Source organism: Podarcis pityusensis (assembly GCF_964106645.2).
Source record: "Podarcis pityusensis genome assembly, chromosome: 5".
Lineage (NCBI taxonomy): Eukaryota > Metazoa > Chordata > Lepidosauria > Squamata > Lacertidae > Podarcis > Podarcis pityusensis.
In genome coordinates this window covers 41,383,379-41,410,088 of record NC_138032.1, presented here as the reverse complement: position 1 = coordinate 41,410,088, position 26,710 = coordinate 41,383,379, and the positions used below count along the sequence as shown (strand labels likewise).

General features: G+C 45.5%; 1 protein-coding gene across 2 annotated transcripts in view; it reads right to left on the bottom strand.

The window, feature by feature from the left end:
* ENTPD1 (ectonucleoside triphosphate diphosphohydrolase 1) overlaps window positions 1–26,710 on the bottom strand; it is a 33,898-nt gene continuing 7,188 nt past the window's right edge. Inside the window, exons 1-10 of one of the 2 annotated variants that reach the window (XM_081008439.1) lie at window positions 11,093–11,277; window positions 10,284–10,408; window positions 9,026–9,143; window positions 8,744–8,894; window positions 7,222–7,381; window positions 6,141–6,377; window positions 4,902–5,162; window positions 3,111–3,218; window positions 2,037–2,174; window positions 1–1,183 (exon numbers count right to left, since the gene is read on the bottom strand). In XM_081008439.1, coding sequence (XP_080864565.1) covers window positions 977–1,183; window positions 2,037–2,174; window positions 3,111–3,218; window positions 4,902–5,162; window positions 6,141–6,377; window positions 7,222–7,381; window positions 8,744–8,894; window positions 9,026–9,143; window positions 10,284–10,367 — 1,464 coding nt within the window. In that variant the 5' untranslated portion in view covers window positions 10,368–10,408; window positions 11,093–11,277 and the 3' untranslated portion in view covers window positions 1–976. Of the gene's footprint in view, window positions 1,184–2,036; window positions 2,175–3,110; window positions 3,219–4,901; window positions 5,163–6,140; window positions 6,378–7,221; window positions 7,382–8,743; window positions 8,895–9,025; window positions 9,144–10,283; window positions 10,409–11,092; window positions 11,278–26,710 lie in introns of those variants that run through there. The other variant, XM_081008438.1, reaches the window with a different exon arrangement.

Genomic DNA, 26,710 nt, shown 5'->3' with positions numbered 1-26,710 from the left:
TTAATCAAAACATCTTTAATATTTAATACAAATACAGAGCTGTACACATGTGTGCAAAGTGAATAGTTGGTTTCATTTGGACCAGGATGCCAAGGCTGGGGTTTAACTGTTCCCAGAGACCTATACTGTTGACATAGGAGGACGCTTTAGGAGGAGTGTGCTACGTCAGGCCTCAGTGTTCAGAATCCACACAGTCCGTAGGGAGCGGCCGCCTGCGGATCACCTTGACTAATCCATTCAATTAGCAGGCAAGTCGACCAGTAAGCACAAGGCCTATTGCCCAGGTAGCAGCCATGGCACTTTGGGGAAGAGTTCCTCTCTCACAGACTAATTTCTGTGAAATACACATTTTTGCTCTGAGACCTTCTCTGGATAGGGTGTGTTCCGCTGCTTTCTCCTGGCTGGCGATTAGTCGTGTGGACAGCCTGTTTTGTCAAAAGTCTCGAAGAGGGGATCTTCCCCAGGAAATGACATGGCAAGTGCTAGCGGATTCGCCATGAACGTGACAGGTGCCGCCGGGAGGTGTTGTTTTTTTTAATGAATGACTGTTGACATTTCCAATGGCGCAAAAGAGGATGTGGCACCCTGAGAGCTGCTGGTCCTTCCAGGCTAGAATCTGTCCCTGCGTTGTCCAGCCGGCCATTTTTTTATTTGGTGCCCCCCCTCCCCCACATGTTTCATTCCTAGGGCTGAGGCAATGCACAGAGGGGTGGACCTGAGAGAAGCAGGTGTTCTTCATAGGGCATGTGAGCCCCACACCAATCAGCTCCCCTCCCCCCACCAAGGATCAGGATGGGAGGCGGATCTCCAGAATGGGGGAAGATGACAGAAGGAAAGCACGCTGCTCTCTTGGCATCTGTCGGTGGCTAGAGTAAGTGGCGCAGAAGGCCCTTGTACAAAGTCAGCCATTTCAGCAGAACACTGGGCTCTAGTGGTCTTTGCTGTGTTTTTGCTGTGGGCTAGGCCAACCCCAGTTCTAAATTACTTCCTTTTTCAGGCACTTTGGTTTGCGATAGCTCACGTAGCCTATGACAAGCAGGCAGACCACCAGAATGGAGCAGATGGCCATGAGGGTAATATAGCTAGACTGAGACAGCGGTTGTGTATAGGGTTGCTCCGCAGGGATCATGTTGGTGAGGTTCAACATGTAGCCCAAAGTCCACCCGGCGTCACTGCTGCCAATCTGAAATAGATACGAAAAGAAGAGGGAAGGGTCACTAGCAGCAGGAGAGATGTAAAGCACAGAGGAACTGCTAAGGGAAGTGAGGAATGGGGGCAGTGACACATTTATTACGATTACCGTATTTTTGCTCTATAAGACGCACCAGACCACAAGATGCACCTAGTTTTTGGAGGAGGAAAACAAGAAAAAAAATATTCTGAATCTCAGAAGCCAGAACAGCAAGAGGGATCGCTGCACAGTGAAAGCAGCAATCCCTCTTGCTGTTCTGGCTTCTGGGATAGCTGTGCAGCCTGCATTCGCTCCATAAGATGCACACACATTTCCCCTTACTTTTTAGGAGGGAAAAAGTGAGTCTTATAGAGCAAAAAATATGGTAATTAAATTTGTATACCACCCTTCATCCAAAGATCCCAGGGCGGTTCACAACAGAAGAATACAAAATACATAAAACCCCCCAAAAATAAACCAATAACACATCCCCCAACAAACGCATTTAAAAAGCAAGAGAATGCTAATCAGCCAAACCCCTAGTGAAGAGAAATGTTTTCGCCTATGTATTGGAGGTGCCAGGCGAACTTCTCAGGGGAAAGCATTGCACAAATGGCAGGCCACCACAGAAAAGGCCTGTTCTTGTGCTGCCACCCGCCAGGCCTCTTGCAGAGGAGGCGCATGAGGAAGGGTCTCAGATGATGTTCGATGAGTCTGGGTTGGTTCATTTGGGGAGAGGCGGTCCTTGAGGTATTGCGGGCCTCTTTGCGGCTCCCTCTCCACCAGTGAGGAAGGGGTGCTTCCCAGCCCTCCCACTCACCACCCCCCGCCATTCCCCAGCTCCTGTCTCTGCATGCCAAGATACCTTCCCCAGGAAGTGGATGCCCTGCCATTTCTCCTTGGTGAAGTTGTATCTCTGGCTGAGCAGCGAGAAAATGTAAGTCGCTGAGAAGCAGTATTCGCTCAGGTACTTCTCCTTTACTGCAGGAAATTCAGCCTTCACCTGGACAGAGAGAAAGGAAGACAGTTTATTTCCTTTTCCTGGAAGCAAAGTGCTCCATCTTTCAGATTTATACAACCATCCCTGGAACAACCATGACTGAGCTGTGTGTTTCTACATGAAGTTCCCTTTCATGTGTCAACAGAAAGATAGATAAAAAGATAGATGTGATTTTGCTTTAATCTTTGTACAGTGGTACCTTGGGTTACATACGCTTCAGGTTACATGCACTTCAGGTACAGACTCTGCTAACCCAGAAATATTACCTCGGGTTAAGAACTTTGCTTCAGGATAAGAACAGAAATTGGGCTCCAGCGGCGTGGCGGCAGCAGGAAGCCCCATTAGCTAAAATAGTGCTTCAGGTTAAGAACAGTTTCAGGTTAAGAATGGACCTCCGGAACAAATTAAGTACGTAACCAGAGATACCACTGTATTCCGCTTTTCCAGCAACAAATATTGAGCTTAAAGGGGTTCACAATAATAGCATCAAAAATTAAAAAACATTGCAATCCCTCTCTTGGTATGTGTATATTCTTTGGTGATCACTGGTAGCCAAGTAAGATTGTCTTCCATGAACACGTATATATACTGGCAAATACAGCTCTTAAATCCAGCAGATCTTGTGTTAGGACAAGTGAGGCTCTGGGGCTTCTCTTCTACAGCCAATGTGATTTTGGATTTGGTGCATCAAGCATCACTAATGCCAGTAGCAGCTGGTGTGCTGGGGAAGAGCTGCCCTCCCAACTCCCCTAGTGCTGCAAATTGCCTAAGCAGGGCTGGGGCAGTGGCAAGGGCAGATCTGCCCAGGAAGGCTACAGCAATGCTGGTGTTGGGTGTGTGGCTCCACACCACCAAACCAACCATGACTGATGCCAGATGGAAGCCACACCTCCTCAGAGTCAAGACTCATATTCCTCCCAGTTTGGGGAAATGACATACCTGATTCCAGGGTTTGGAGCAGAAGTTCTTTACTTCTTCTATTACTTGGTCCATAGGCTTTTTTGTCGCATTTAGAAAGTTCATTACGTAGTAGAAAGCAGAAAACGCCTGAAGAACAAAAGACATGAACTTGTTTGCAAAAAATGCAAATGAAATGGAGCCCAGGGCTCTGCCTCCATCAGTCCTCACGAGTCTGGGGAGAGAGATTTGCAGGTACAGTGGTACCTCAGGTTACAAACACCTCAGGTTACAAACACCTCAGGTTACAGACTCCGCTAACCCGGAAGTAGTACCTCGGGTTAAGAACTTTACCTCAGGATGAGAACAGAAATTGTGCGGCGGCAGCAGCAGGAGGCCTCATTAGCTAAAGTGGTACCTCAGGTTAAGAATGGTTTTAGGTTAAGAACAGACCTCTGGAATGAATTAAGTTCATAACCTGAGGTACCACTGTAGTTGGCTATGGGTTGTAGACAATGAACTCCCACTTCATCTAATCCGGGGCAAAAGTTAGAAGGCTACAACTCCCTTGGCTCTCCATATAGACAGAACACCACATGGCCTAGCAAACAAAGTCAATCGGGCTGCCTCCTGTGCATCTCTCTCACCAAAAATGAAGACATCTTTATTTTGAAAGACTTTTTATGCCTAACATCTAGGCTTATTGCTGCCATTTTATCTTCTACCCTGGATGATTTTAGGTTGTGGCGGTGCGTTAAACACTCTTTGTTGTTTGCTTGTACATGTACTTTTATGATTATGTGTATGGTTTCATGATTATGCTGTGGACATTACTCTGGATATGTTTAGCAGAAGAGATAGGTAATCTCTAGCTCACTAACTAATCAGCTATTATTATCAACAGTTCTTTGCTGTCTCCAACATAAATGACCCAGTATTTTCTGTGGGTAGGCAGGAAGCCGCCTTATATTATTGACTCATCTGGCTCAATATTGTCTACTCTGGCAGTGGCTCTGCCTTTTACATCATAGGGTGCAGGCTCCTTTTACCTGGAGATGCCAGGGATTGAACCTGGAACCTTCTGCATGCAAAGCTCTACCACTAAGCTCTACCACTTCCCGCTGTGAGTTCCCATCCCATCCAATAGCAGTAGACCCCATGGACACTCCCCATGCTTCATGCCCAGCAAGCCTTCTCTCCTTCTGCTCAGGTAGCTGTTCTATGCCAAGAAGTCAGGCGCCAGCAAACTTTTTCAGCAGGGGGCAGTCCACTGTCCCTCAGACCTTGTGGGGGGCTGGACTATATTGGGGGGGGGAATGAATGAATTCCTATGCCCCACAAATAACCCAGAGATGCATTCTAAATAAAAGGACACATTCTACTCATGTAAAACCACACTGATTCCCGGACTGTCCGCGGGCCGGATTTAGAAGGCGATTGGGCCGGATCCAGCCCCCGGGCCTTAGTTTGCCTACCCATGTGCTAAGTCAATCTGTTGCTTTAACTGGGTGCTAATGAAATCTTAAGAAACCTTCATGTTCTTGTATGGTAAGTGTAGCTCAGCTGGACTTTGACACCTAGTGGCAGACAGAGGAAGATAACAAATTGGTGCACCTAGCAGAAAAACCAAGCAAAATGTCAGGGGAAAAGGGAAAGAATCCGTCTTTCCTTTGCCTCCATGTAATTCCTGCTCACATCATGGCTACCAGACTACTGTTTAAATACAAGCCTACACTAACGGGACAGGCAAACTGCACTCCAAAAGTCCTTCCTCCAGGGTAAAGCCACCAGTTTCTGCCTGGTGGAGAGAGGCAGATGCTTATATGTACTCACCCCAAAATCCCCAGATACTGGAGGCAAGAAAACACCATTAAATGAGCAGCTGGAGTAAGGACAGTGGACAGTATTGAAGATTTTCTCAATGCTTGTCAGGCACTTTTCATAATCTCCATCGCCCTCAATTTGGAGCTGTGAGGAGCAGGGTAGGGTGATGTTTGGAGCTGTACAGGGGCTTTTGCACAGGTTAGAAATATTAAGAGTCCTCTCATATCCTTGGTGGAAACATGGGTCTCTGATTCTGCTACTCGATGAGTCCTGCAGTGAAAAGAAGAAAAAGGGTGGATGGGTAGTTACACACACCAGCAACTAGTTATGACACAAGACAATGAAAAACCTGGATCTAGGCAGGAATGGGCTCACAGCAAGTAATATCCATATTGTTACTATATTTGCTTTTGCTTTTTTACTTTATTACCAAGTTAACAAAACAAAAACACCAATGGATGGCCAGAAAGAAATATGTCAGGAAAAATATTGAAAAACATGCATGTAGGTCAGCCATTGGGAACCTCTGGACTAGGAGCTAGTTTCAGCCAGCAGGGATCCTAATTTGACCTGCAAGGCTATTTCCCCCAAACCACACTCATCTGCACCACATTTGTGATGTCTGGAACTTGTGGCTGCAAAGGAGCAATCAGGAGCTTACATGGCATTCCTGATTATCCCTTGGAAACTGAGGCTCTCTAACAGCACTGAGTGGAGCTGACTGCATACCCCTTTAAAGTTGGCAGATGCTGTTTGGATTCCACCTAGAGGTGGACATGTGTCCTTTGTAGAGAAGCTCTGCAGACAGTTTTTCTAGCCTGCAGAGGAAGAATGTCCATTTGCAGGTAAACAGGCAAAGTGGGACCGAGCGTCTGCAGCAATCAGCTGATTGGTGCTGAGAACAAGGCCCTTTAAACTTGTCGCCTGAATTCAGAAAGATGCCAAAGTGGCCCAAGGAGTATGGGGGAGGTAGGATCTGGCCCAGCAGCTGGACAAGGTTCCCCACTCCAATGTAAGTTGTTAAGTGAAGAAGTCGTAGGTGCAGTGGGACAGGGCTGCTTTGGTAGACAGCGCGAGTCAGTCTGCTGTTCTTCTTAATGTTCCTGTACAGCTTTGACCTTGCCGCCACCCTGCTCTACTGCTTCTGGTTTAGTACGATTGCAACCAGAATTATCTTCAGATTGATGAAAGCTGGACACAACAGACTTGGAAGCTGGGCGTGCAGCTTAAGAGTCACCCCGAACTTACCAGAACGTCTTGGAGCAGCTTGAGCCGGAGTGCTTGGTCCTTCCCGTAACACAGAAAGCTGTGCGTATACACAGTGTACTGTTTGCCATAGAGATAGAAGTTTGCTGTATCTGCTGGTGACTCCAGTGTCTCCTGGTCTGGTACAAAGGTGATCTGTGTGGAAGCTCCACCAAGGTCCAGCGCCCCTATGGTTCCAGTTCTGAAGAAGATGCGGGGCAGGAATTTTGGCCAGATAGACTGCAAAAAGAGCACACCAGATGGGAGGAAGCTGCATGAGCTTGTCAAGGGACAGAAGACCCAGCTTGTGGGAAATGCGGCGCAGGATGCGACCCAGGAAAATGGAAGCATGGAGTCAGGGGAATCAGATGGTTAGAGGTGTGCTAGCACAGGCAAGAGGTGGGTTAGTAAGGAATAGACATGTTGGGAGAAACCAAGGATCATTCAAGTATGAGATACAGTATGGGAAGGCCAACAATAGTTTGTTTAAATTGCAGGGGTGGGCAGGTTGGAGACTTCTTAACTCAGCATTCTAGCAATATGTATTTCAGCAAAGAGTCTTGTGGCACCTTAAAGATTGAAGCCCATTTATTCAGGCCTCTCGTCAACAAAAGCATGTGCCACAGTCAATCTGTGCATCTTTAAAAAGCAGCACAAGATGCTTTGTTGTTTTTGCAGCAATGAATTATATTTCCATACTTAACAATTGTTTTTGTGGTTTGGATGGCACTAGAGTGTTTTGTTTTGTTTTGTTTTGTTTTGTTTTGTTTTGTTTTGTTTACAAGAGCCATGATCCTTTAGGGGCAATCTTTTGTGGGATATGTGCTGCTTGGTGGGCAGGTGCCAGAGTCAAAAGGGATGGGCTATCCCTTTCCTTCTCTCTCTGCCACTTCCATCCTCCCCCCTCCTCTGCCACCGCCATGAAATGAGGTTGTGGGGTGCATGCAGCCCTTGCTGTCCCTGCTGTAAGGAGGTTTTGCACAGGTTTTGCCGTCCCTGCTGTAAGGAGTCATCACTATTAAAATGGAAGTAAGCATGGCCAAGCTTCAGGGAGCAGTGTTTCCTTTCTGGCATGGCGCATTACCTCTTTGAAGTTGCCCAGCAGGTAATTAATGGTGATCCAGCCATAGGCCCCTTCTTCCTCACCAGTGAGGATCCTGGCACCCTGGAAACGGAAGGGGTATGAGCGCAGGGTCTCCTCCACTGCAGAGAGGACCTTTTTAGCAGTGTTCTCGTTCTCCAGTCTGCATGTACAAAAGAGGGATGGGAGTTACGTTGTGCTGTCTTATTATATTGTATTTTTATCATTCAGCACTGCCCTGGAAGCTGTTTGGATAAAGAGCAGTTCATCAATTTAAAAAAAATTAATCTGCCAGCGTTCCCTGCTACTTGAGGCCAGATGTCTGATAGTTCCATTTCCTTCTTTGGCTTTTTAAAAGTGCATGTTGGGAAGTGGCCAAGAAATGATATAAGATGTGCATGTTTGTGACAATGGATAAAGCAGATGCTTGGATATGACATGCAAATTATGAAGAATGACCTGAGAGGTTTGCAAGGTGCAGATCTTGCTTTTATCTGGCTTATCTAACAATGCTCTAGGGCTGGCACCTTCAGCCCTTTTCTGGCTCCTTCCATACTACTTCCATGTGATTTTACAAACAGGAGCAGGAAAAAAAACGTATCACAGAATCATAGACTTGTAGAGTTGGAAGGGACCCAAAAGTCATCCAGTCGAAGCCCCTGTAATCACATCTAATCATAATCAGAAGCAGCCTTCATTCTATTGCACACATAGCTTCCTGACAAAGAGCACCTGATATACCAGGAGGCTTTGCACAAGTCGCCTTCATAATCTTCGTAACTATTGCAGCGTTAGCACTGTGGATTGGGCACAGAATAGCTGTGTGAGTGAATGATGGCCATTATGGAGAACCTGATTTATCCAAAGCTTATGGCAACACCTCTGGGCATCACAATGTACAATAGTAAGTGAAGGAAATGGAGAGATTCCTGCGCTTGCTTTTATAAGCTGGGGGTCCAAGCACACAGAGCAAATTAGGCACTTTGCATCAGTGTGTCCAGGCAGAGATACATGTTCCGGTTTGAACTGTCATCTACAATGGTACCTCTGGTTACAAACTTAATTCATTCCGGAGATCCGTTCTTAACCTGAAACCGTTCTTAACCTGAAGTACCACTTTAGTTAATGGGGCCTCCCGCTGTCGCCATGCCAGCGCCACGCGATTTCTGTTCTCATCCTGTGGTAAAGTTATTAACCCAAGGTACTACTTCTGGGTTAGCGGAGTCTGTAACCTGAAGTGTTTGTAACTCGAGGTGTTTGTAACCCAAGGTACCACTGTATATGGACCAAACTGAGCAAACAACAAGGGACTGAACGCAGCAATGACATGTTTGTGAAATGCAGACACTGTGCGGTGCCGGTATGTAACTGAATCTTCCCAGGGGTGAGAGGAAGAAAAGACAAACTGGGCCAAGTTTGAGTATCCCTGTCAACTCCAAAGAAACCTTTGAAAACTGAAATTTGCGATCTCACCCCTAGCGAACATGATATTTCAAAGAGCGCAGATTGTATCCCTCTTTGGTACCTCAGCAGCCGCATGCCAGCTGTTGCCCCCAAGTAAACTGGCGTCTCTGGGTGTTTCTCTTTTGGTACTATTTCCTTTGCCTTATCCATGCAGTGCCTTAGGGGAACACCAACTTCTCCCACACGGTCAGCATATCCTGAGATTCCTGGACCTGGGAGAGAAAACACAGAACTTTTGTCAGCTAGTTTTAGTCTGGTGTTTTCCTGAGCATGCTGTGTTCTACCCTCTTCACTCTACTATCATTTCAACATCCTATTAGCCCCAACTTTCCCACTTTCTTACCATCCACTTCACAGACATGCACCTGCTGCACAACTCCTGTGTCATTCTCCTTCTCCGCCGGCCATTCATATACATACAAGTTAGTGTGAGAAGAACCAGCATCCAGCACAATCCCATACTGCAGAAGAAAGAAAACCACAATTTTTGCTCAATAAAACTCAGCATATTGGGAAGATGTGATGGAGACGCATTTCTGTTTAAGCACTTAATTATAATTTGTTTCTCCTAGCTACCATAAAAGCCAGGTGTGTGTGTGTGTTTTAAGCAAACATATCCATCTCATTTCCTATCTTTTTGCAATCAATGTTGTATTTGCAAATAAATTAGATTCAAGTCATTGCATCCTTCAGATGTGCAAATATGGCCTTTACTCAAAACTGGGACCTTTTATAAATTCTTGAGTGATCTGCCCACATGATTGTGGTTTCAGACATAAGTCCATCTGCGCTGAATGTAAGATGCTCAGGCCTAAAATGAGAAGCCACGGTAGGTTTTTAAAGACGCACCTGTCTCTGGACCGAATTTTACCCTCAGCAGGCTTTGCAGGAATTACTAACATTACCACTAATGGTTTTTTGTATTGTGACCAATAGGAAGGTATTTGACTTGACATGGGAACAGGGCAGGATAAATTCTGCGGCAGAGATGTTTGGTAGACAAGATGAATCAACCAGACCATAAAAGCACAGCAGGGAGGGACCACGAAGAGTCATGGTATCTTGTAGCTCAAGAACTCAAGCCAGTGCTTCCTAAACCTTTGAAACCTGGAGCAAAAGTGTTTCGTTTTTGCTTAAATTTGAAGGCACTCTTTACTCTTCTATTCTGAAAAATACATATATCTTTTCGCAAATCACCCATAAGAAGAATGGAACAGGTATCCTTCTTGCAAATGCAGGTTATATTATTCAAAGTTGCTTCCAGGTAATCCACCCTCCTCTTTGCCTAGGAAATCAGGACACTTGTGAAGGAGCATACTTTGTGGGCAATGATGAACCTTCTGGGATTGCCCTGTAGCTGCAGAATGGATAGCATAAGAGAACCCTAGTGCATCCTTGCTCCCTCCCTCAAAATGTTGCCACTACCGGTAAACTGGCAGAGAAAGGGAGAGATTATTTCTGTTCCGACATGCACGGGGAGCGGTAGATGCATCCAACATGCTTTGTTTTTCGTATTAGCCCTTCCCATGCTGCACTAGTGCAGGGAATCACTGGCCTAAACCGTTCACAGTGCTTCCGCAGGAGGCTCTCCTGTGACTTACCTTTCTGTTCTTGGTGGCAGAACTGTTCTGCGTGACAGCCACAGTGATTAAAGCAATTATAGCCACTATTAAAAGAAATCCCATGGCAGCATATTTTGGATGGAAACGCTTGCACAGCTTGGCACCTGCAATCGCAGCAAAGTGAAGACGGCATTACAAACCACACAGCATAAGAACGCCTCTCTTGGATCAGGACAGTCAAAGGCCCATCAGGTTCAGCAACCTGCTTTCCTACAGTGGCACTAGATGCCTGCAGGAAGCCAGCAAGCAAGTGGCGAATGAGCACCGCAGTCCATTCCCATTCATGGTCCCCACTGCAACTGGGGATCTATGAAGCTAATCCTCTTTTACAGCACGTCTAATTTAGTGGCCATCACCACATCTTGCGAGAGAGGATTTCGAAGCCTAACTAGGTGATATATGAAGAAGCATTTTCTTTTGTCTTTCCTGAATCCCCCACCATTCCACTACACTGGATGACCTTGGGTTTCAGTATTATTGAGAGCTGGAGAAAAACTTATCTCTACCCACTTTTCCCACACCTCTTTTGGTGGTCCTCCTTGCTCACCATTTTCTTCTAAACTGAAGAACCCTGCACATTGTAATATTTATTTATAAGGAAATTGTTCCATCCCCTTGATAATTTTAGCCACAATTTCCTGCACTTTTCCCACCCTTTCGCCAGCTATACCACAAGGCTGATTGTCACTGCCTGATCTGATGCAGCTACAGAAAAGGAAGCAATCCCACTCCTCTTTGACGCTGGAACACAGCGCGGCAAAGCTGGCCAGGAATCAGCTGCCACTCACCCCACTGCTAGTCCAGATGCTAAATCTCTGCCCAGCTGCACAAGCCTCCCCAGCTCTGCTTTTATTTTTGGTCTCTGTGTTTCTGCAGAAGCTATTCCTGGAGTTCTAAAATTCCACAACAAATCAGTTCTGGGCTCTCCAGTCTGATTACACTGCTGCCAACAATTTGAAATGGATGCAGATTCTGCCAGAATGTCTTTCAGGGACTGAAGCACATTCAGTGAATGCAGCACTGTCAAGTCATGGGTTTTTGAAAATCCATAATAAGTTAAATGGTTATGCTTTATTAACTTAACGCTTTATTTGTTAATAAGTATACTTCAGACTTATTAGAATCTTCCTTTAAGGACAAGCCTAAAGATGGGAAGAATGATTCTCCTTTCCTCCTTCTCCTGCCAGCAAGTCTGAAGTCAGTGCAGTTGTCCTATTGTACACAATGGCAGAGTTAGAGCTTTAATGCAATAGAACAGCAGTAGACAATGCAACCTCTTCCACGTTGTGGACTACAACTCCCATAATCCTCAGCCAGCGTGACCAATGTATGCTGTAGTCCATAACATCTGAAGGGCACAATATGGCTACCCCTGCAGTAGAACAACTGGTGTGTGGTATATTTAATAAGTATAATTTATTTTAACCCAGTTGCAAAATACTGGCTGTTAGAGCATGCTGTTGCAACCTTAGATACCAAGCATATTGTTTTGCTAGCTAGCAAAGAGGAAATAGGAAATAAAAGTTGAAAATAGAAACCATCAACAAAAGAGGAAGGTGGTGTTAGTTGGCTTTAAAAAGCTTTGGTTATGAGTTTGCTGTCTGATTACGGTGGGCTTATCCACACTTCCTCTTCTCCTGCTGCTTCCCCTGGGAAAACTACTCTTTAGTGCTCATTTGGAGCAAATCTATTGAACATGGAGGCAAAGAGAAAGGAAGAGCGATGAGATGCCTTCCTGAAGATGAATAACCATGGAAGGAGCTCCCACCTCATAGGAGTGCCTCCTGCTTGCTTATACCATGCATGCATTTTTGTAAATGAAGCAACTACTGTATGCCACCATTTTCCCCAGTGCTCTTTCATCCAAAGGAAACTCATAGTGCAAATCTACATCTGTCTACACAGAACAAAGTTCCATTGAGTTCAATGGAGCTGACTGCAGATGTATATAACAGCCTTCTACAACCAACTGGCCTCCAAATATTTGGGACTGGAGGTCATCTAGAGGGCAGCAGGTTGAAGAAGGCTGTGATATAGGATTGCAAGCTAATCCTGGTTAGTGCTGCACCTGGAATGCCTCACTATGCAAAGCAATGGCGAGAGCCTTCTGGTGGTTCCCTCATTGTGAGAAGCAAAGCTACAGGGAACTAGGCAAAAGACCTTCTCGGTAGTGGCACCCGCCCTGTGGAACGCCCTCCCATCAGATGTCAAAGAGATAAACAACTACCTGACATTCAGAAGACATCTGAAGGCAGCCCTGTTCAGGGAGGTTTTTAATGTGTGACATTTTAATGTATTTTTAATCTTTGTTGGAAGCTGCCCAGAGTGGCTGGGGAAACCCAGCCAGATGGGTGGGGAATGAATGAATGAATACAGTATATAGGCTTCAAGATTATCATACAGAAGCAGAAGTCCATTGAGAAAAAAGATCAAAAATAACATGCATATGTTACCAGGCTGAGAGAGGGAATACTGAAATAAGTTCTCATTTCTTATCCTAAAGGTATCAGAGCCACCTCTGTTGGTTTGGAGTACCTGGGTTTTATATCAGCCACAACTTAGACTCAGCAATATTACAAAGACAAGATTCAGCATGTGTTAAGTAATAAAAGACGAGAGAGCCTCTGGGTACAGTTGAAGGGCCTCTTTCCTGCACTGAAAGAGAGTTGGACTTGAGGACCTCTGAGGTGCCTTTATAACCATTAACTAACCCCCACACGTCCGACACAAAGGGCAGGACTTCCAGGTCAGCTCAAGCTAAGCATCTCTCATTTTGGGAATCAAGGTTCACAGTGCAGCATTTTGCCAAGCAGGCAGCATTTGAGGCCCCTGGCTGAGGTGATTTGTAGCAACAAATAAGGCAACTAAATTTAAACCCTTTGAAGGAGAGTACAATGCTTCCCAGTGTCTTCCTTCCCACCCACCCCTTTGACACACACACTCCACTGAGAACAGGGGTGGAATCTATTCTTGTCCTTGGAGCTGCGTGGTGCTGGCCGGGGATGGCAATTAGCATGGTAACGATGCCTCGAAAGGCTGGGAAACGGAATGATTAAATCAGGCAAGGACTCCAGAGCAAAGGGAAATCCCAGGGTGGCGGAAAGCCACCTCCTTGGCTGTCCAACAGAATAGGAGGAAACTGGGCATTGGGCCTGTGGGGTGGAGGAGAAGAAGGAAGTGGCTTAAGTGCCACAGTTGCACATCAACACTCCCTGTCTGGCTGGAATCAGAGATTCACCAAATTAACTGAGCAGAGAGTCAGGGCCCTTCCAAATGTGTGGGGGGTTTGTGTGTGTCTGTGTGTATTCTGAAACACGTCACTGGTGCAATTATAGTGCATTAGTGGAGGGTTTATACTGGCCCATCCACACACTGTTCTGCTATATTAGTTTTTCTGCTATGCTTCCCCAGTATTACAATATTATTGCTGTCTGGAGGGGCTTGCTCTATAACATGACAAAAGTGGGATAATAAATCCCTGGAACATTTGTAGTATAAAAAATTACAGGAACATACAGGACACACAACATTAGAAATAAAGTGGTAGGTCCACCGCGAAAGTAATTTGGTGAGCAGCCTTCCGCTTTTGTTCAAATTAAGTTAGTGCTTACGTTTGCTCTGATGATTCGAAGATAAGCACCTGGATGAATATGAAAATATAACAGAAGCACAACAATCCCTTTTACAATCAGATCACATTTCAACACACTCTCAAGGGTTATTAAATATATATATATTCAGTTTCATTTAACAAACAGTAACATTAACAGAACCGAAGGCAGACTTACAGCTCATTTTGTTCCTTTTACAAACAGTATCAGCAGAGAGATCTCATTACAATCGCACCAAATAAGAACGTGCAGATATCTCACAAAGAAACGCAGCAAGCAGGGAACCTCTAGCTATCATTCCATAAAAGGAAACAAGGTCTCCTGCCTACATGCTTTCCATCTGCATAGAAAATTAAGCTATACCAATCTGTAAAGAAGGCACAGGGTTTTGAGTGTTCTCTAATCAGTATTATTTCACCAGTAGTTTTTCAGCTGAAAAACTGTATTGAAGCCATTGTTCCTGAGATAAAGCATTTGCATGCATGTTTTCTCATTTACATTCTCTTCTGAACCCCACTTTGTGATATGCAAGTACTTGGAGCTATGCTCTCAATGCAGAGCTTAAGAACACTGCATAAGATGTTCCTTGTAGGATCAGACCCACCTAGTCCAGCGCTCCATTCTCACAGTGGTCAGTCAGGTGCCTATGGGAAGCCAGCAAGCAGGACCTGAGTGCTTTCTTAACTTGTGATTACCAGCAACTGATGTTCAAAGGCATATTGCCCCTGACAGTAGAGCTTATGTGTTCCTATATCTGTTGGAAGCCACCCAGAGTGGCTGGGGAAACCCAGTCAGGTGGGCAGGGTACAATTATGGTGCTGGAGGAGACTCTTGAGAGTCCCATGGACTACAAGAAAATCAAACCTATCCATTATGAAGGAAATCAGCCCTGAGTGCTCACTGGAAGGACAGATCGTGAAGCTGAGGCTCCAGTACTTTGGCCACCTCATGAAAAGAGAAGACTCCCTGGAAAAGACCCTGATGTTGGGAAAGATGGAGAGCACAAGGAGAAGGGGATGACAGAGGATGAGATGGTTGGACACTGTTCTTGAAGCTACCAGCATGAGTTTGACCAAACTGCGGGAGGCAGTGGAAGACAGGAGTGCCTGGCGTGCTCTGGTCCATGGGGTCACGAAGAGTCGGACACGACTAAACGACTAAACAACAACAAATTATTATTATTCATGCATCACCTTCTCTGTTTCTGATGCTAAGGCACAAGCTTGTGCTCAGGGCTCCACGGAAACCACTGACCTTCATTTTCCTCTTCCCTTCAGGTGGGAAACAGATTGTAGCCTGAAATTCTCAGGAGTAAAATGAATAAAACATCAGCTTCTTCTCCTGACAGAAAACCTTGAGAAACTGAAGGGTTTTGAACATTTGGAGACCAAGTACAGGTGACAAAAAGCTGAGGTTGGTGTTAAACAGAGCACCCTTGCTCATCCTTCCTGCCTCGTGCATTCCATACATTTACAGCACACAGCTTCCAGCAAAGGTTCCTTGGGTGCTGTAATTTACTAAAGTTCCCAGGGTGCTTTGAGGGAAGTTTTGAGCTTGAAATGTATTGTGCGTAAGCAGAATATGACGGGCAGGCTGCAATTCCAAGCTGTGAGGCTGCACCCGTTTCTATAGTGAAGGAACAGCTAAGATACGACCCCACACACAGACACACCACATCCCAGTCCCCTTTCCCACAGAGGATCACACCGCCCGGAAGTGAGCACACAGGGGCTTTGTGCTCAGCGTGGAATCCCAGCTTTTCTGTTTGTGTTGGCAGCAAATCGAGGGTTTATTTCTGGCAAAATGTCGTCGGGGAAGGTTACAGACAGGAATTCCCTGTGACCCAGCCAGCTCGGCCTGACAATCCCCCATTCACCACATCAGCACCAAGCGCATTCCTTCCATCTGGAGACGGTCCCACAGACTCGGTCCTTACTCCAACAGTGCAGACAGCAGCTCCCAGCTGCATCTCCCCAAGTCCTGCAGACACAAAGCTGGAGCAATGGCAACAGGCAGCAACCCTGGCAGCAGCGATAACATCAGGGCAGGACTTTGGGGCAGAGGCCCCAGACCCCACACAGCAGAATCAGCAAAAGGGCCCCCAGATGCAACAGGCTTCCCACATTTTGAGGAAAGGATAGTAATACCCAAATGCCATCTTAAGAACCCCCTCCTAGAAAGATCATTTATTTACATAACTTCACCACTGTCAGGAATCTCCCAGTTTTCATAACATGGGCTTAATCAATGACATTCTCCATCCCCCTGGTTCCGTTATGAGTAGCCCATTCAGGAAAATGAAATGGTTAGCCTCAGTGTTTCTTCGATGGTGTTGACAGCCAGATGCATTTGACATATGTCTTGCGGCTGGCATGTCACATGGGAAAAGATAACGGAGCACAACTGACTTTGACAATGGAGGTGGCAGAACCCTTGTCAACTCTGAAGCCTGCAAAATCCCACCGATACTTCTGTGTCTACTGCTTTGATATAGAAACCTTTTAGCAATGGAATTCACTGATGCAAGATGTGGTGGTAGCATATTTTTTTAAAAGGACAAATTTACAGAGCATAAAGTAAATAGCGCTTTGCGCAGAGCCAATAGCAACTGGGGAAGGGCAATTTTCAGCAGGAACCAACACAGGACACTGATCCCTGCCCCAGTTTGCCCCTCACCCTTGGTTGTTTTTGCTTCAAAATAAAAGAGACCAGCATAAGCACACTTAAAAGCAGCAGCAGCCTGAATAGCTTAACATGTCCTTTGGCTTGAATCGCACTCAAGGGCAACCACAGGCAAAGCATATTCACAGCGATCTACTTGGGCTATGTATGGCATAGATTTTTGCATAGTGTTTATTTTCTTATAACGATTTCCCGTATTTTCCTGTGAATAAGACAAGGTTTATTTATTATAAAGAACTGTTAAAAATTGGGGGTCATCCTATACACGGATAGTGCACAGGGGGACGTGTTATTGGTGTTAGCCGTGAGCAGGAGATTTTAAGCAGCGTTTGGGCGGGTGATTGTTTGCTGCAGCAATGCCTGCTGCTGCAGCAAGTGTGCATGCGACTGGTGGCTGCTGGCAGCTGATGGGCAGATCGGTGGCTTCATCGGGTTGTGCGAATGGCACGGGTGGTCAGGCAGGTGAGCGATTGTCAGCACCCCCCCAAAAAAGCTTAAGAACTCTGGCCAATCTCTCTCCATTTCCTTAATTTAGAGTCCCCCAAAATAGGGGTCATCTTATACACGGGGGAGTATTATACACGGGGAAAAATTGTAATTTTTGACTTATTTATACCGTGTTTTTTCCCTGTGTGTAGATCCACTCTTGCAAAGGCCAAGGGGATCGCCAGTACAAAGCTTTGAGAGGAGGTGAGCAACTTTGTCTGTAGTGCAATTAAGGCTTGTTGTGGGCTACTGTGTGTTTGTATGGTTCTTGACAGCAAAAAGCTGAGGAGGCCCTTTTGACAATCAGAAATAGTTGTGCTGGATAGCATTGTACAGATGCAAAGCTGGTGGAAAAGCTAAGATTTAATTGCTGCCTATGCGATCATGGAACAGGCTTTCAAATGGACTCTCAAGTAGTGTTTGGTCAGTTTTGTTTTGGGTGTTTTGCCATCAGCCCTGTAGTCATTGTTACAACAGTTTTATTTCTAGCAGATTCCTGGAGAACCAGGGAGCTGCCCTGAACCAATAGGAGAGAGCTTTCAGGGGCAACCATGTCAACCACCTGAGTCATTTGGGTATTCCAAGAGGAGAGTTGCCAACTCCTCCAAAATGCCGCCAGAGCGGTCTGGAAACCTATTGGATCTAGCAATGTCTAAGGGCAAAGCCGCCTATGCAGTTCTATACACTCTTGCAGAGGCTACACAATCCAACAATCATTTATCTCACTCTCAAGTTAATTCATTTTCCATGTTTTTATGTTTTGAAGCAAGGGTTCAGAGCCAGCAGTTCTGCATTGTTACTTGTCTCTCTTGGGCATGGAAAGCCTGAGCAAATAGTCCTAGGTAAGAACCTGGAAGAGGAAAAGGAATTATGTGTACATAAAATAATGTTTCCATAAATGGAAGTTCTTCCCCTACTTCCCTTCTGAATGTTAGGAACCCCCAAGAATCTCTTCTTGGTGTAAGAAGAATCTTACTGGAACACACCAAAGACCCAACTAGTCCAGCAAATGTCATTTATGATTTCTCTCAGTTTTTCATTTTTCCAGTCTTAAGTTCAGTTTTCCACATTTCCACATCCGTTCGCAATTTTCTAAAAAGTCATGACAATTCATCAGCTTTTTTGGTGTGTGAATTTCTCCTGTACACATTTTATGTGCAATTGTGTTGAATATACACATAATATCCTTCCTCTCTGGTCCCTTGGCAAAAGCTCTAGTACACACCATGGTTTCCACTTGCCTAGAGTACTGCTACCTGCTCTTCTCTGGTTCCTAACTCCACTTTTCTCCTTTTTAAAAACAAGTTGCCTAACAAATGGTGAAAAACTCTGGATAGCCTCTGTGATAATGTGTTTGAAGTGAATAGCACAACTCCTATGAATACACTGCACTGCACTGCAATAAAATGGTCACTTGGCAGCCATGGTAAATTATGGCTATTGAGACACAATGCCTTTCAATGCACTTGTCCATTTCACCTTTTTTTTCCTGCACAGGTGTGCCAATGGAAAAAAATAAATGCAAAAGGCTACTTGTTTTTTAAAGAAGGAGTCCAAGGAGTGTTTTTGCCTACTACCACAAACCTTCCTAATGTGGCTCAAGAAACAGCAAGCAAAAACATGATTTGTCCTCATCATGACAAATTATTCAGATGATCAATTTTCCATGTGCGTGGTATAGTCCAGGCAATCTCTCAGGCAGCCTGTCCATCAAAAAACAGATTTCCAGTTTAAGAATTTGAGCTTTAATGGCTTGTAACGGGAAGAACCCAGCCCAGCAGCCCCAAGTCAAGCTCCAAACCCTCAGGCTGAAATGAAACCAGCCGCACCCCAGTCTGCCTTTCTTCTCCATGGACTTTGCTCTTTAAAGCCTAGATTGATCTCCAAGAGGTCAGCTTCCATAGTGGGACTTCCTAGAAACTTAGGAGGTCAGTGGATGTTGTTCAGCATGAATATCCTGCTCTGTGCTCCATATTGCTCATATTTCCATTCCAAACAATCATGAACAAAAAGTTCTGAAGTATTTTTAAACAAGAAGTGGTAGGGGGTGGGGAACCAAGGACAAGAGCCTATTGTAGGGCACCAGATGAAAGTCCTTATACAAGTGTGGAAGGAAGCCCCACATCACAGCAGCTCAAGTGTGCGGGGCGGGGGGGGAGAGAAGATATTGAGGAAAGGTTGCCAAATGAAATGGATTTTCCTTTTTTGTGAATGAGCTCTTACACAGAGACCCATTTGTTGTCCACAAGTAGCAGGTGCAGTGATGGTGTTTTGAAAAGAGACCAGAAGTCCTAGAGCTTGGAGAAGTCATGTTGACAAATGGCTTATTTGTCAGATTTATATCCCACCTTTCTTTCAAGGAGATTTGGACAAGATGGGATTTCTTCCTAGTCTACACCCAGTTATGTAAGATTGTTGAGAGACACAGACAGCATACGCCCAACATTTTGCTCTTGAATCAATGGAGAATGAGTACTTGGTTTTGCTACATACTCTAAATCTATTGCCTATTTTTTTCTCCCTGAAAAGTTCTTCTTGGGAAACTAGTCTCATTCTGAAAATAAAAGCTCACTGCCGATTGATTCTGTATTTACCATTGTTAATATTTCAGCTCGAGAATATACAAACTTTCCTGGCCGTAACACCATTTGTTCTGATTAATTTCATTTCAAACAGTGCCTCTTTTTTGGAAACTCACATTGTGGCTAGGCCATAAATCTGTGTCTCCTGCAATCTTGGTTACATAGTAGGATACTTTCACAGACACACCCCCTCTCACTATTTTATTGCAAGTCCATATTCTGTGAAAGTTTCCACACCACAGTGAAATAAGACACAGAATTATAATAGTTTTTTCAGTGGGCTGTTCCTTCTTCTTTGAGTATCCCTAACATTCAAACAAACTGCCCCACAAATTAAGGAATGAGGCGTTTCAAAGATCTGCTGCCGCCAGTAACTCCCTGCTCTGATTACGATAGGAAGGTCACACAAAGGGAGTAAGGGAGGTTTGGGAAGGTTGTTGTTGGTTGTTTTTTAAAAAAAACAACTTATTATGTGACTTCGCTACACTACACTGATAAGGTAAGATTCCAGTCTCAGCCAGGATTTCAGGCTAATTCATGTGGGCAGACTTCCAGTTTTGAGAAGGAGGGAACAAAGGCAGTGCCGGCGCTCATCACATTTCTAGAACTGGCTTTCCAACCCCAAAATAATAATGGCCAGTGCAGTATTTCAGTTCCAATAAGAAACAGAGCTAAGTGCTTTAAGACAGTGGTAGGCAGAAAGTAGATGAAGATCTATGGCAGTTCAATAGGGCAAATGGAGCAGTGAAACCCCATCCTGCCACCAGCCAGTCCCCACCTGCCTGCCCTCTTATAAACTCCCCAGGAAGCGACACTGCCTCTTGGCTTCCTACTCCTCATTCTCACTGTTGTAGAACTCATCTACAGCAAAACTAGAATCAGTGGGCTCTGACTGTCCTTGGCTGCGATTGCACCTGCCATTGGCTCTGACTCTACCTACTGTTGACTTCCTGCCTTCTGCCCTACCAGTCTCAATAGGCACTAGCCACCACTGGTCCTACTGATCTTTAATTCTTTCTGTATGTCATTAGCACTTGGTTCCATTTGGTAAATCGTGGGGTTCAAGTAAAAAGCAAACTGGATCTGAGAAGCCAGAAGTCTGCCCAGCTTTGCTTTAAGGCAGACTTCCCCCACCCTGGTGTGCTATTTGGGTGTTCTGAACTACAACTCCCTGTCATCCTTGACCACTGGGCGAGGCCAGCTGGTGCTGATAGGAACTGCAGTTCAAAACATCTGGTATGCACTGGGTTGGGGAAGGTTTAAGCTAAGGCTAGCCAATGTGGTGGCCTCCAGATTTTGGGCTACAACGCTCACCAGATTCAGCCATCATAGTCCATGATCTAGGGTGATGGGAACAGCAACATTTGGAGGGCACCTCAGTGGTTACCCTTAGTTTAAGCCAAGTAAATATGCAACAGACTTCGTCGCTAATAAGAGTATTCTTATTGCTGCTGATCACTATGTGTTATGGGGCTTACTCCCAGCAAAGTGTACATAGGATTACAGTATATCCCTAAAGCAGGGGTGGGGAAACTGTGATCCCCCCATATGGAGGGGACTCCAAGGCCCATCAGCACCAGCCTACATGGTCAATGATCAGGAGTGATGGGGACTGTAGTCAAACAACACAGTGCCGTAGCGTGGGGGGTGCAGGGGGGCCAGCCGCACGGGGCGCAACATCTGGGGGGGCGCTCGCACTCGCAGCTCTCTGCCCCTACCTGGCTCACTCACTCTCTCTCACTGCAGTGCTGGCTGTGCGAATCCGATCCGAGCTGCTGGGTTGCCGCCCACTGTGGAGGGGGTGGGTGCCAGGCGTGCGGTGCGGAGAGAGAGCGAGGGACTATCTGGGGGAGGGGCAGTGCAGCGGCCGCCCAGCGCAGCGCTGAGCGCGGAAGAGAACCACACCAGACCAGACCAGGCAGCAGCAAGAAGAAGCTGGCAGCGGTGGCAGGTTAGGGGTTAGGGGGCGCAAATTACTTGCCTTGCCCCGGGTGCTGACAACCCACGTTACGCCGCTGAAACAACATCTGGGGGACACCAGGTTCCACATCCCTGTGCTAATAACTCTCCCACCCACACGAATGTCATTCTGATTCCCCTCTCCACAGATGTCGCACATGTGGTATCTGTGGAAACATACCAAAAGTTACCATAGGAACGAGAGTCCCAAGGAACGAGAGTCCCGACTTAACACTTTCCACATGGGGTGGGGAACATTTGTTCAAAATATTATGCTGGAAACTATTGTTAGTTGATCTTTCTGTCCTTCACAAACTCTTCTGGACATTTCCCCCCTAAATCCATCCATTTCCCTCTGCAGTAAATTCCATCGTTGTTCACAACAAGGTGGTGGGGGTAGGAAGGCGCACAGTTGTATTTTTTGGAAACATGATGCTTTGTTTTGTTTTGCCCAGTTCTTACTCATTTCTTATCTTCCAAGTGAAGGGGGCCTTGTCAATAGGACAAGGTCAAGAAAATGGAAAGTTGCCAGGGTAGCACTACAAAGGAGGGAAGTTGGAAATCTTAAGCCAGGATTCCAAAAGGCACACAGGAGTCAAAGTTCTGCACACATGATGAGTTTCTGAGGACCAAACTACACATTGCTTTAAAAGCTTTACAGCAGAGGCAGTCAACGTGGTGGCCTCTAGATGTTGCTGGACTACAACGCCCATCACCCCTGACAATTGGCCATGCTGATTGGAGGGGGCTAAACCAGTTTGGGGCACATGGAGAAGATGACAAACTTCTCTCCCCTTACACTGGTGGTGGTGGTGGGACTCTCTCAGACCAAGGCTTGGACCCCCTTCTGGGCAACATTATGAGGGTTTCATGCCAGTGGTGTTTAGTTTAGAGCAGGGTTTCTCAAATGTGGGTCTCCAGCTGTTTTGGGACCACAACTTCCATCATCCCTATCTAGCAGGATCCAGGGTCAGGGATGATGGAAATTGTAGTCCAAACACAGCTGGAGACACAAGTTTGGGAAACCCTGCTCTAAACAAAAAAAAGCCCCAAAGGCTGCAACATTACTCCTTCCCATTGAAGAAGAGAAGAGTTTGGATTTGATATCCCACTTTATCACAACCTGAAGGAGTCTCAAAGCCGCTAACATTCTCCTTTCCCTTCCTCTCCCACAACAAACACTCTGTGAGGTGAGTGGGACTGAGAGACTTCAAAGAAGTGTGACTAGCCCAAGGTCACCCAGCAGCCGCATGTGGAGGAGCGGAGACACGAACCCGGTTCACCAGATTACAAGTCTACCGCTCTTAACCACTACACCACACTGGCTCCATCATCCTTCTTAGGGTGAGGCAACCAGAGCTGTATACAGCATTCCAAGTTGGATTGCACCTGTATCAAAGTGTGTGGAACTAAGTAAGAGGGTTAGGGCAGCAGTCAGGGAGAGAGAAACGTGGTGACACAGAGGGAAGGCACAGGGGCAGCTACCAGAAAGTGTTTCAGCCCAGAAAGTATAGAAAGAGAGGACGAGGGTCTGAGACAGTTTAGGAGTTAAAGAAAGCTTGTTTAAATAAAGTTCCCTGTTTTTTAGTACTGCTGCCTGATCCTTGATGATAATCAACACCACTTAAAACAGCACCTTCCTGATGCTGAAGTTCAGAGGAAAGCGTGCTCTCATTCCTACATGAGCAAGCACCAGATGCACCTCTTCCATGTGTCATAAGGCAGCACCAGAGGTTACAGAAGGGAGGCGAATGGGGCAGCAACATCAGAGTCAGTAGCGTGCTCCCTCTGGTACAGCAAGATAACAGAGATGACACGTGCAAAAAGTTGTTTCTGCATTTATCTAGGACAGCCAACTCACCTTTTCCTGGGCCTCATGCAGGCCACCTAACAAACTGATCTTTGATCAAAGGATGGCAAACGTTAAAAAAATGAAAAGCAAACACTGCTTCTTCTGTGAAGAGAGCAGAAAGGGTCGTCCCCCCCCCCCCCATTGACCTTTCTCCAAGAAGCACCTCTAGTTCTTCTTAAAAGCTCAGGAATGTGATTGCCCAAAACAGAAATTCTGTACACACATTTGGACCAAGCATACTTACCTTATTAGGGGCATCAAAGAGATTAAGTTGCTGCTGCCTACATAGCAGCTTTATGTAACTGTGTTCAAGTCTGGTGAGGAAATGGGACTTAGTATAATCAGCTACAGCTGTTGGGACAGGAGTAGAAAGGGCTGGAAATAATCAGCGTGTCTGCACTGCATGGGTGATCTGAGTTCATTGCCTCCACTCACTCACTCATTCATACATCCTCTTCCAATTGTCTCCTTACAGGATGATTTCCAGCAATAACTGCTGGATCTTATAGGAAGGCAGGAGATTAAATCAGTTAATTTGCTTAATTTGTCATTCTCAGGGTCAGCTCAAGTTTGGAGGGATGGGGGCCAACACAATTTATTTGAAAAGTGCCGGGTACTGGTGTAATCTGTTTCAGATAAAATGACAGTGTTAGTAGCATCACATTGGGAAAATGGCAGAACTTCCGCATTAAAACTATTTTCTTTACATCATTTTACACAGCGTTATATTTTGCAGGAGGTAATGTGGACTAATTTGTCTGGGGGATTTTCTTTTGATTCTGTGGTGGTAGTCTTTTCTGCTACCACCATAGACTCAAAGGAAAATCCTTTGTTGGCATCCTTCTGTCTCAGGAGACAATGGAGGATTGCCCCTTGGTGCGTATATGTTTGTGAGGTCAAGCTGTTGGATGTCAAGACCAATACGGGAGAGACATGTTTTGTTGCAGCTGGGGCAGATGAAGGAGTCCAGTTGGGCTGTAGCAGATGCACTGTACTAGAGTGCCAAGACTCGAATACAATCAAGAACAAAGGACTAAACTGACTTAAATCCAAATCACCTTATTGGTTTGTGGTATATAAGCAGTTTTAAATACTGACCAAAGTGTTCCTAACATATGACACCAGATGCTAAACTTCCATAGCTTTTGTTTGCTGTGCATTTTTCATATTTGGTTCTAAATGTCCCAAATAACAATACTCACGCTGTGTCCCTTTTTTCAAATTAAGAGCTACCCATCAAACTGTCAGCAAGCATGTCTCACTCTGCAGGCTCTTTCCAAATCTTAAATGGGGCAATCTCTGTGGCACCACTGAGCACCAGCTTCCATTTCTGCAACACCAAGTGTGCATACTAGAATATATGCAGAATACAGCTCTGCAATGGTGCCTTATTTCACTTATTAATTTGTATCCTACTCTTCCCACACTTAGGGAGGCTGAGAACAATGCAGTGTGACTGCAATACAGTATAAGATATTTTAAATGATAAGACAACAGAATAAAAACTTGGTGTGAATGGATGTGTTGTAAAAATGAAGGGGCAGTCTTTGCAGGATTTTTATGATAATCCTGCTGGAAGGGGGCAGAGGAGGGACAAGCTATTGGTTGAGAAAAGGGGCTTCCTGCACCACTTGTAAGTCTGTGGCTATAGGAATGGGTCTACATAGATAGCTTCTATGTCCAAGGTAGCACTGATTCTAATAACTTATGGTATTTTCCTGTAGGGGTGCCAAGCATACAGATGTTTTTAGCTATGAGCGCAAACTTCAGTACTCCTAAAATCTGCAAGTACTCCTTCACAATTCAAATTACAGCACCGCTTAGAGGTGGAGTTTCAGAATTTAACAAACTTCAAAACACCATTGCAAAATACCCCTAGTTTCAGCTCAGCCACTGGAGAGGAAGAGCGGAAGCTTCCTGGAGACTGAAAGGTGGTCATTAGACACCGTAAGAAGAACAAAGCTTGTCCGGATTATTGCAACAATAGCTGAGTTATGCAGACATTTAAACTGGCAGTTCTTGCAGCATTAAGCTAAAGGTTACTTTAAATATAAACAAAAACAAGGAGTTAACACTGCAAGCATTTTAATCGTTTCATGTACGATAAGGCCCACTCCGTAGCAGTACAAAATCATTTGTAATAATAATAATAAATAATAACAACGTGTGGTGGACAGTTAAAAAGGGCCAAGATATTTCTCTGTTCAGCCCCCAGGCGGTTTTTGAATGTTAGTTCTCAGGAAAGTCACGGTATTGTTTTCATTTAAAAGGTTCATTATAGGACAAGAACAAAGAGCTCAGAGATGGATTACTCCCATAAGGGGCATTATTTAGTATATTTACCCACAGAGGATAGACTGTTCCGGTCTGTGATAATGTTTGAAAGCAATTCTATTTGCAATATCATTGACTTGTTTGGTTTTGCTCACAATTATTCTTAGGGCATATGGTTCATTGTGTTAAGCACACCACATGCTAATGTTGGCAGGTACAACTCCCAGGCTCTCAGAATTGTTAGTTGTGAGGAACCTGCTTCTGATAATCACCTTGGTGAGGCTGGCAGCTAATCTGAAGCCCAGAAAGATGGGAGGAGGTGATAAACCAAAGAAGAAGAAGAAGAAGCAGCAGCAGCAGCAGCAACAGCAGCAACAGCAACGACTTGTTCCCAATTGTTCCAACGCTTCAGGTCCTTCCAGAGGAAGTATTTTTCAGGAAAGGGGGTTCAGTTAAACAGCACAGGCTAGCTCCACCACACACCAGCCGTGACCCTCAAAGGACACGAGTTGAACAAGTATGAGCATAGGTCCTATGTGTGTGCCAACAGAGACTTGTCAGTGCCCAAGAAGCGCCCTTTCTCATCCTCACCAAACACACAGCTGGGGGGCATGGCCCTGCTCCCCCTCTGAGGCCACACCCACAAGAGGCAACATAAACTCTATGATACTGCTTTAACAGCCATGGCTTCTCCGCATAGGATCCTGGGAACTGCAGTTTGTTAACTGCAGTTTATGGATCTACAGTTCTCAAGAGTGGTTTAACAATCACTCCTTCTTCCCAGGGAACTCTAGGAAATGCCGCTCTGTGGCAGGGATGGAGTCTCTTAGCAACTCACAACCGCAGTTTCCAGGGTTCTTTGGTGAAAGCCAAAGTGTGGTACAATAGAGCTTTAAATATATGGCATGGATGTGGCCTCCATGTAAGTGGGACATTCATTTGAACACCCCCCTGGGCAAA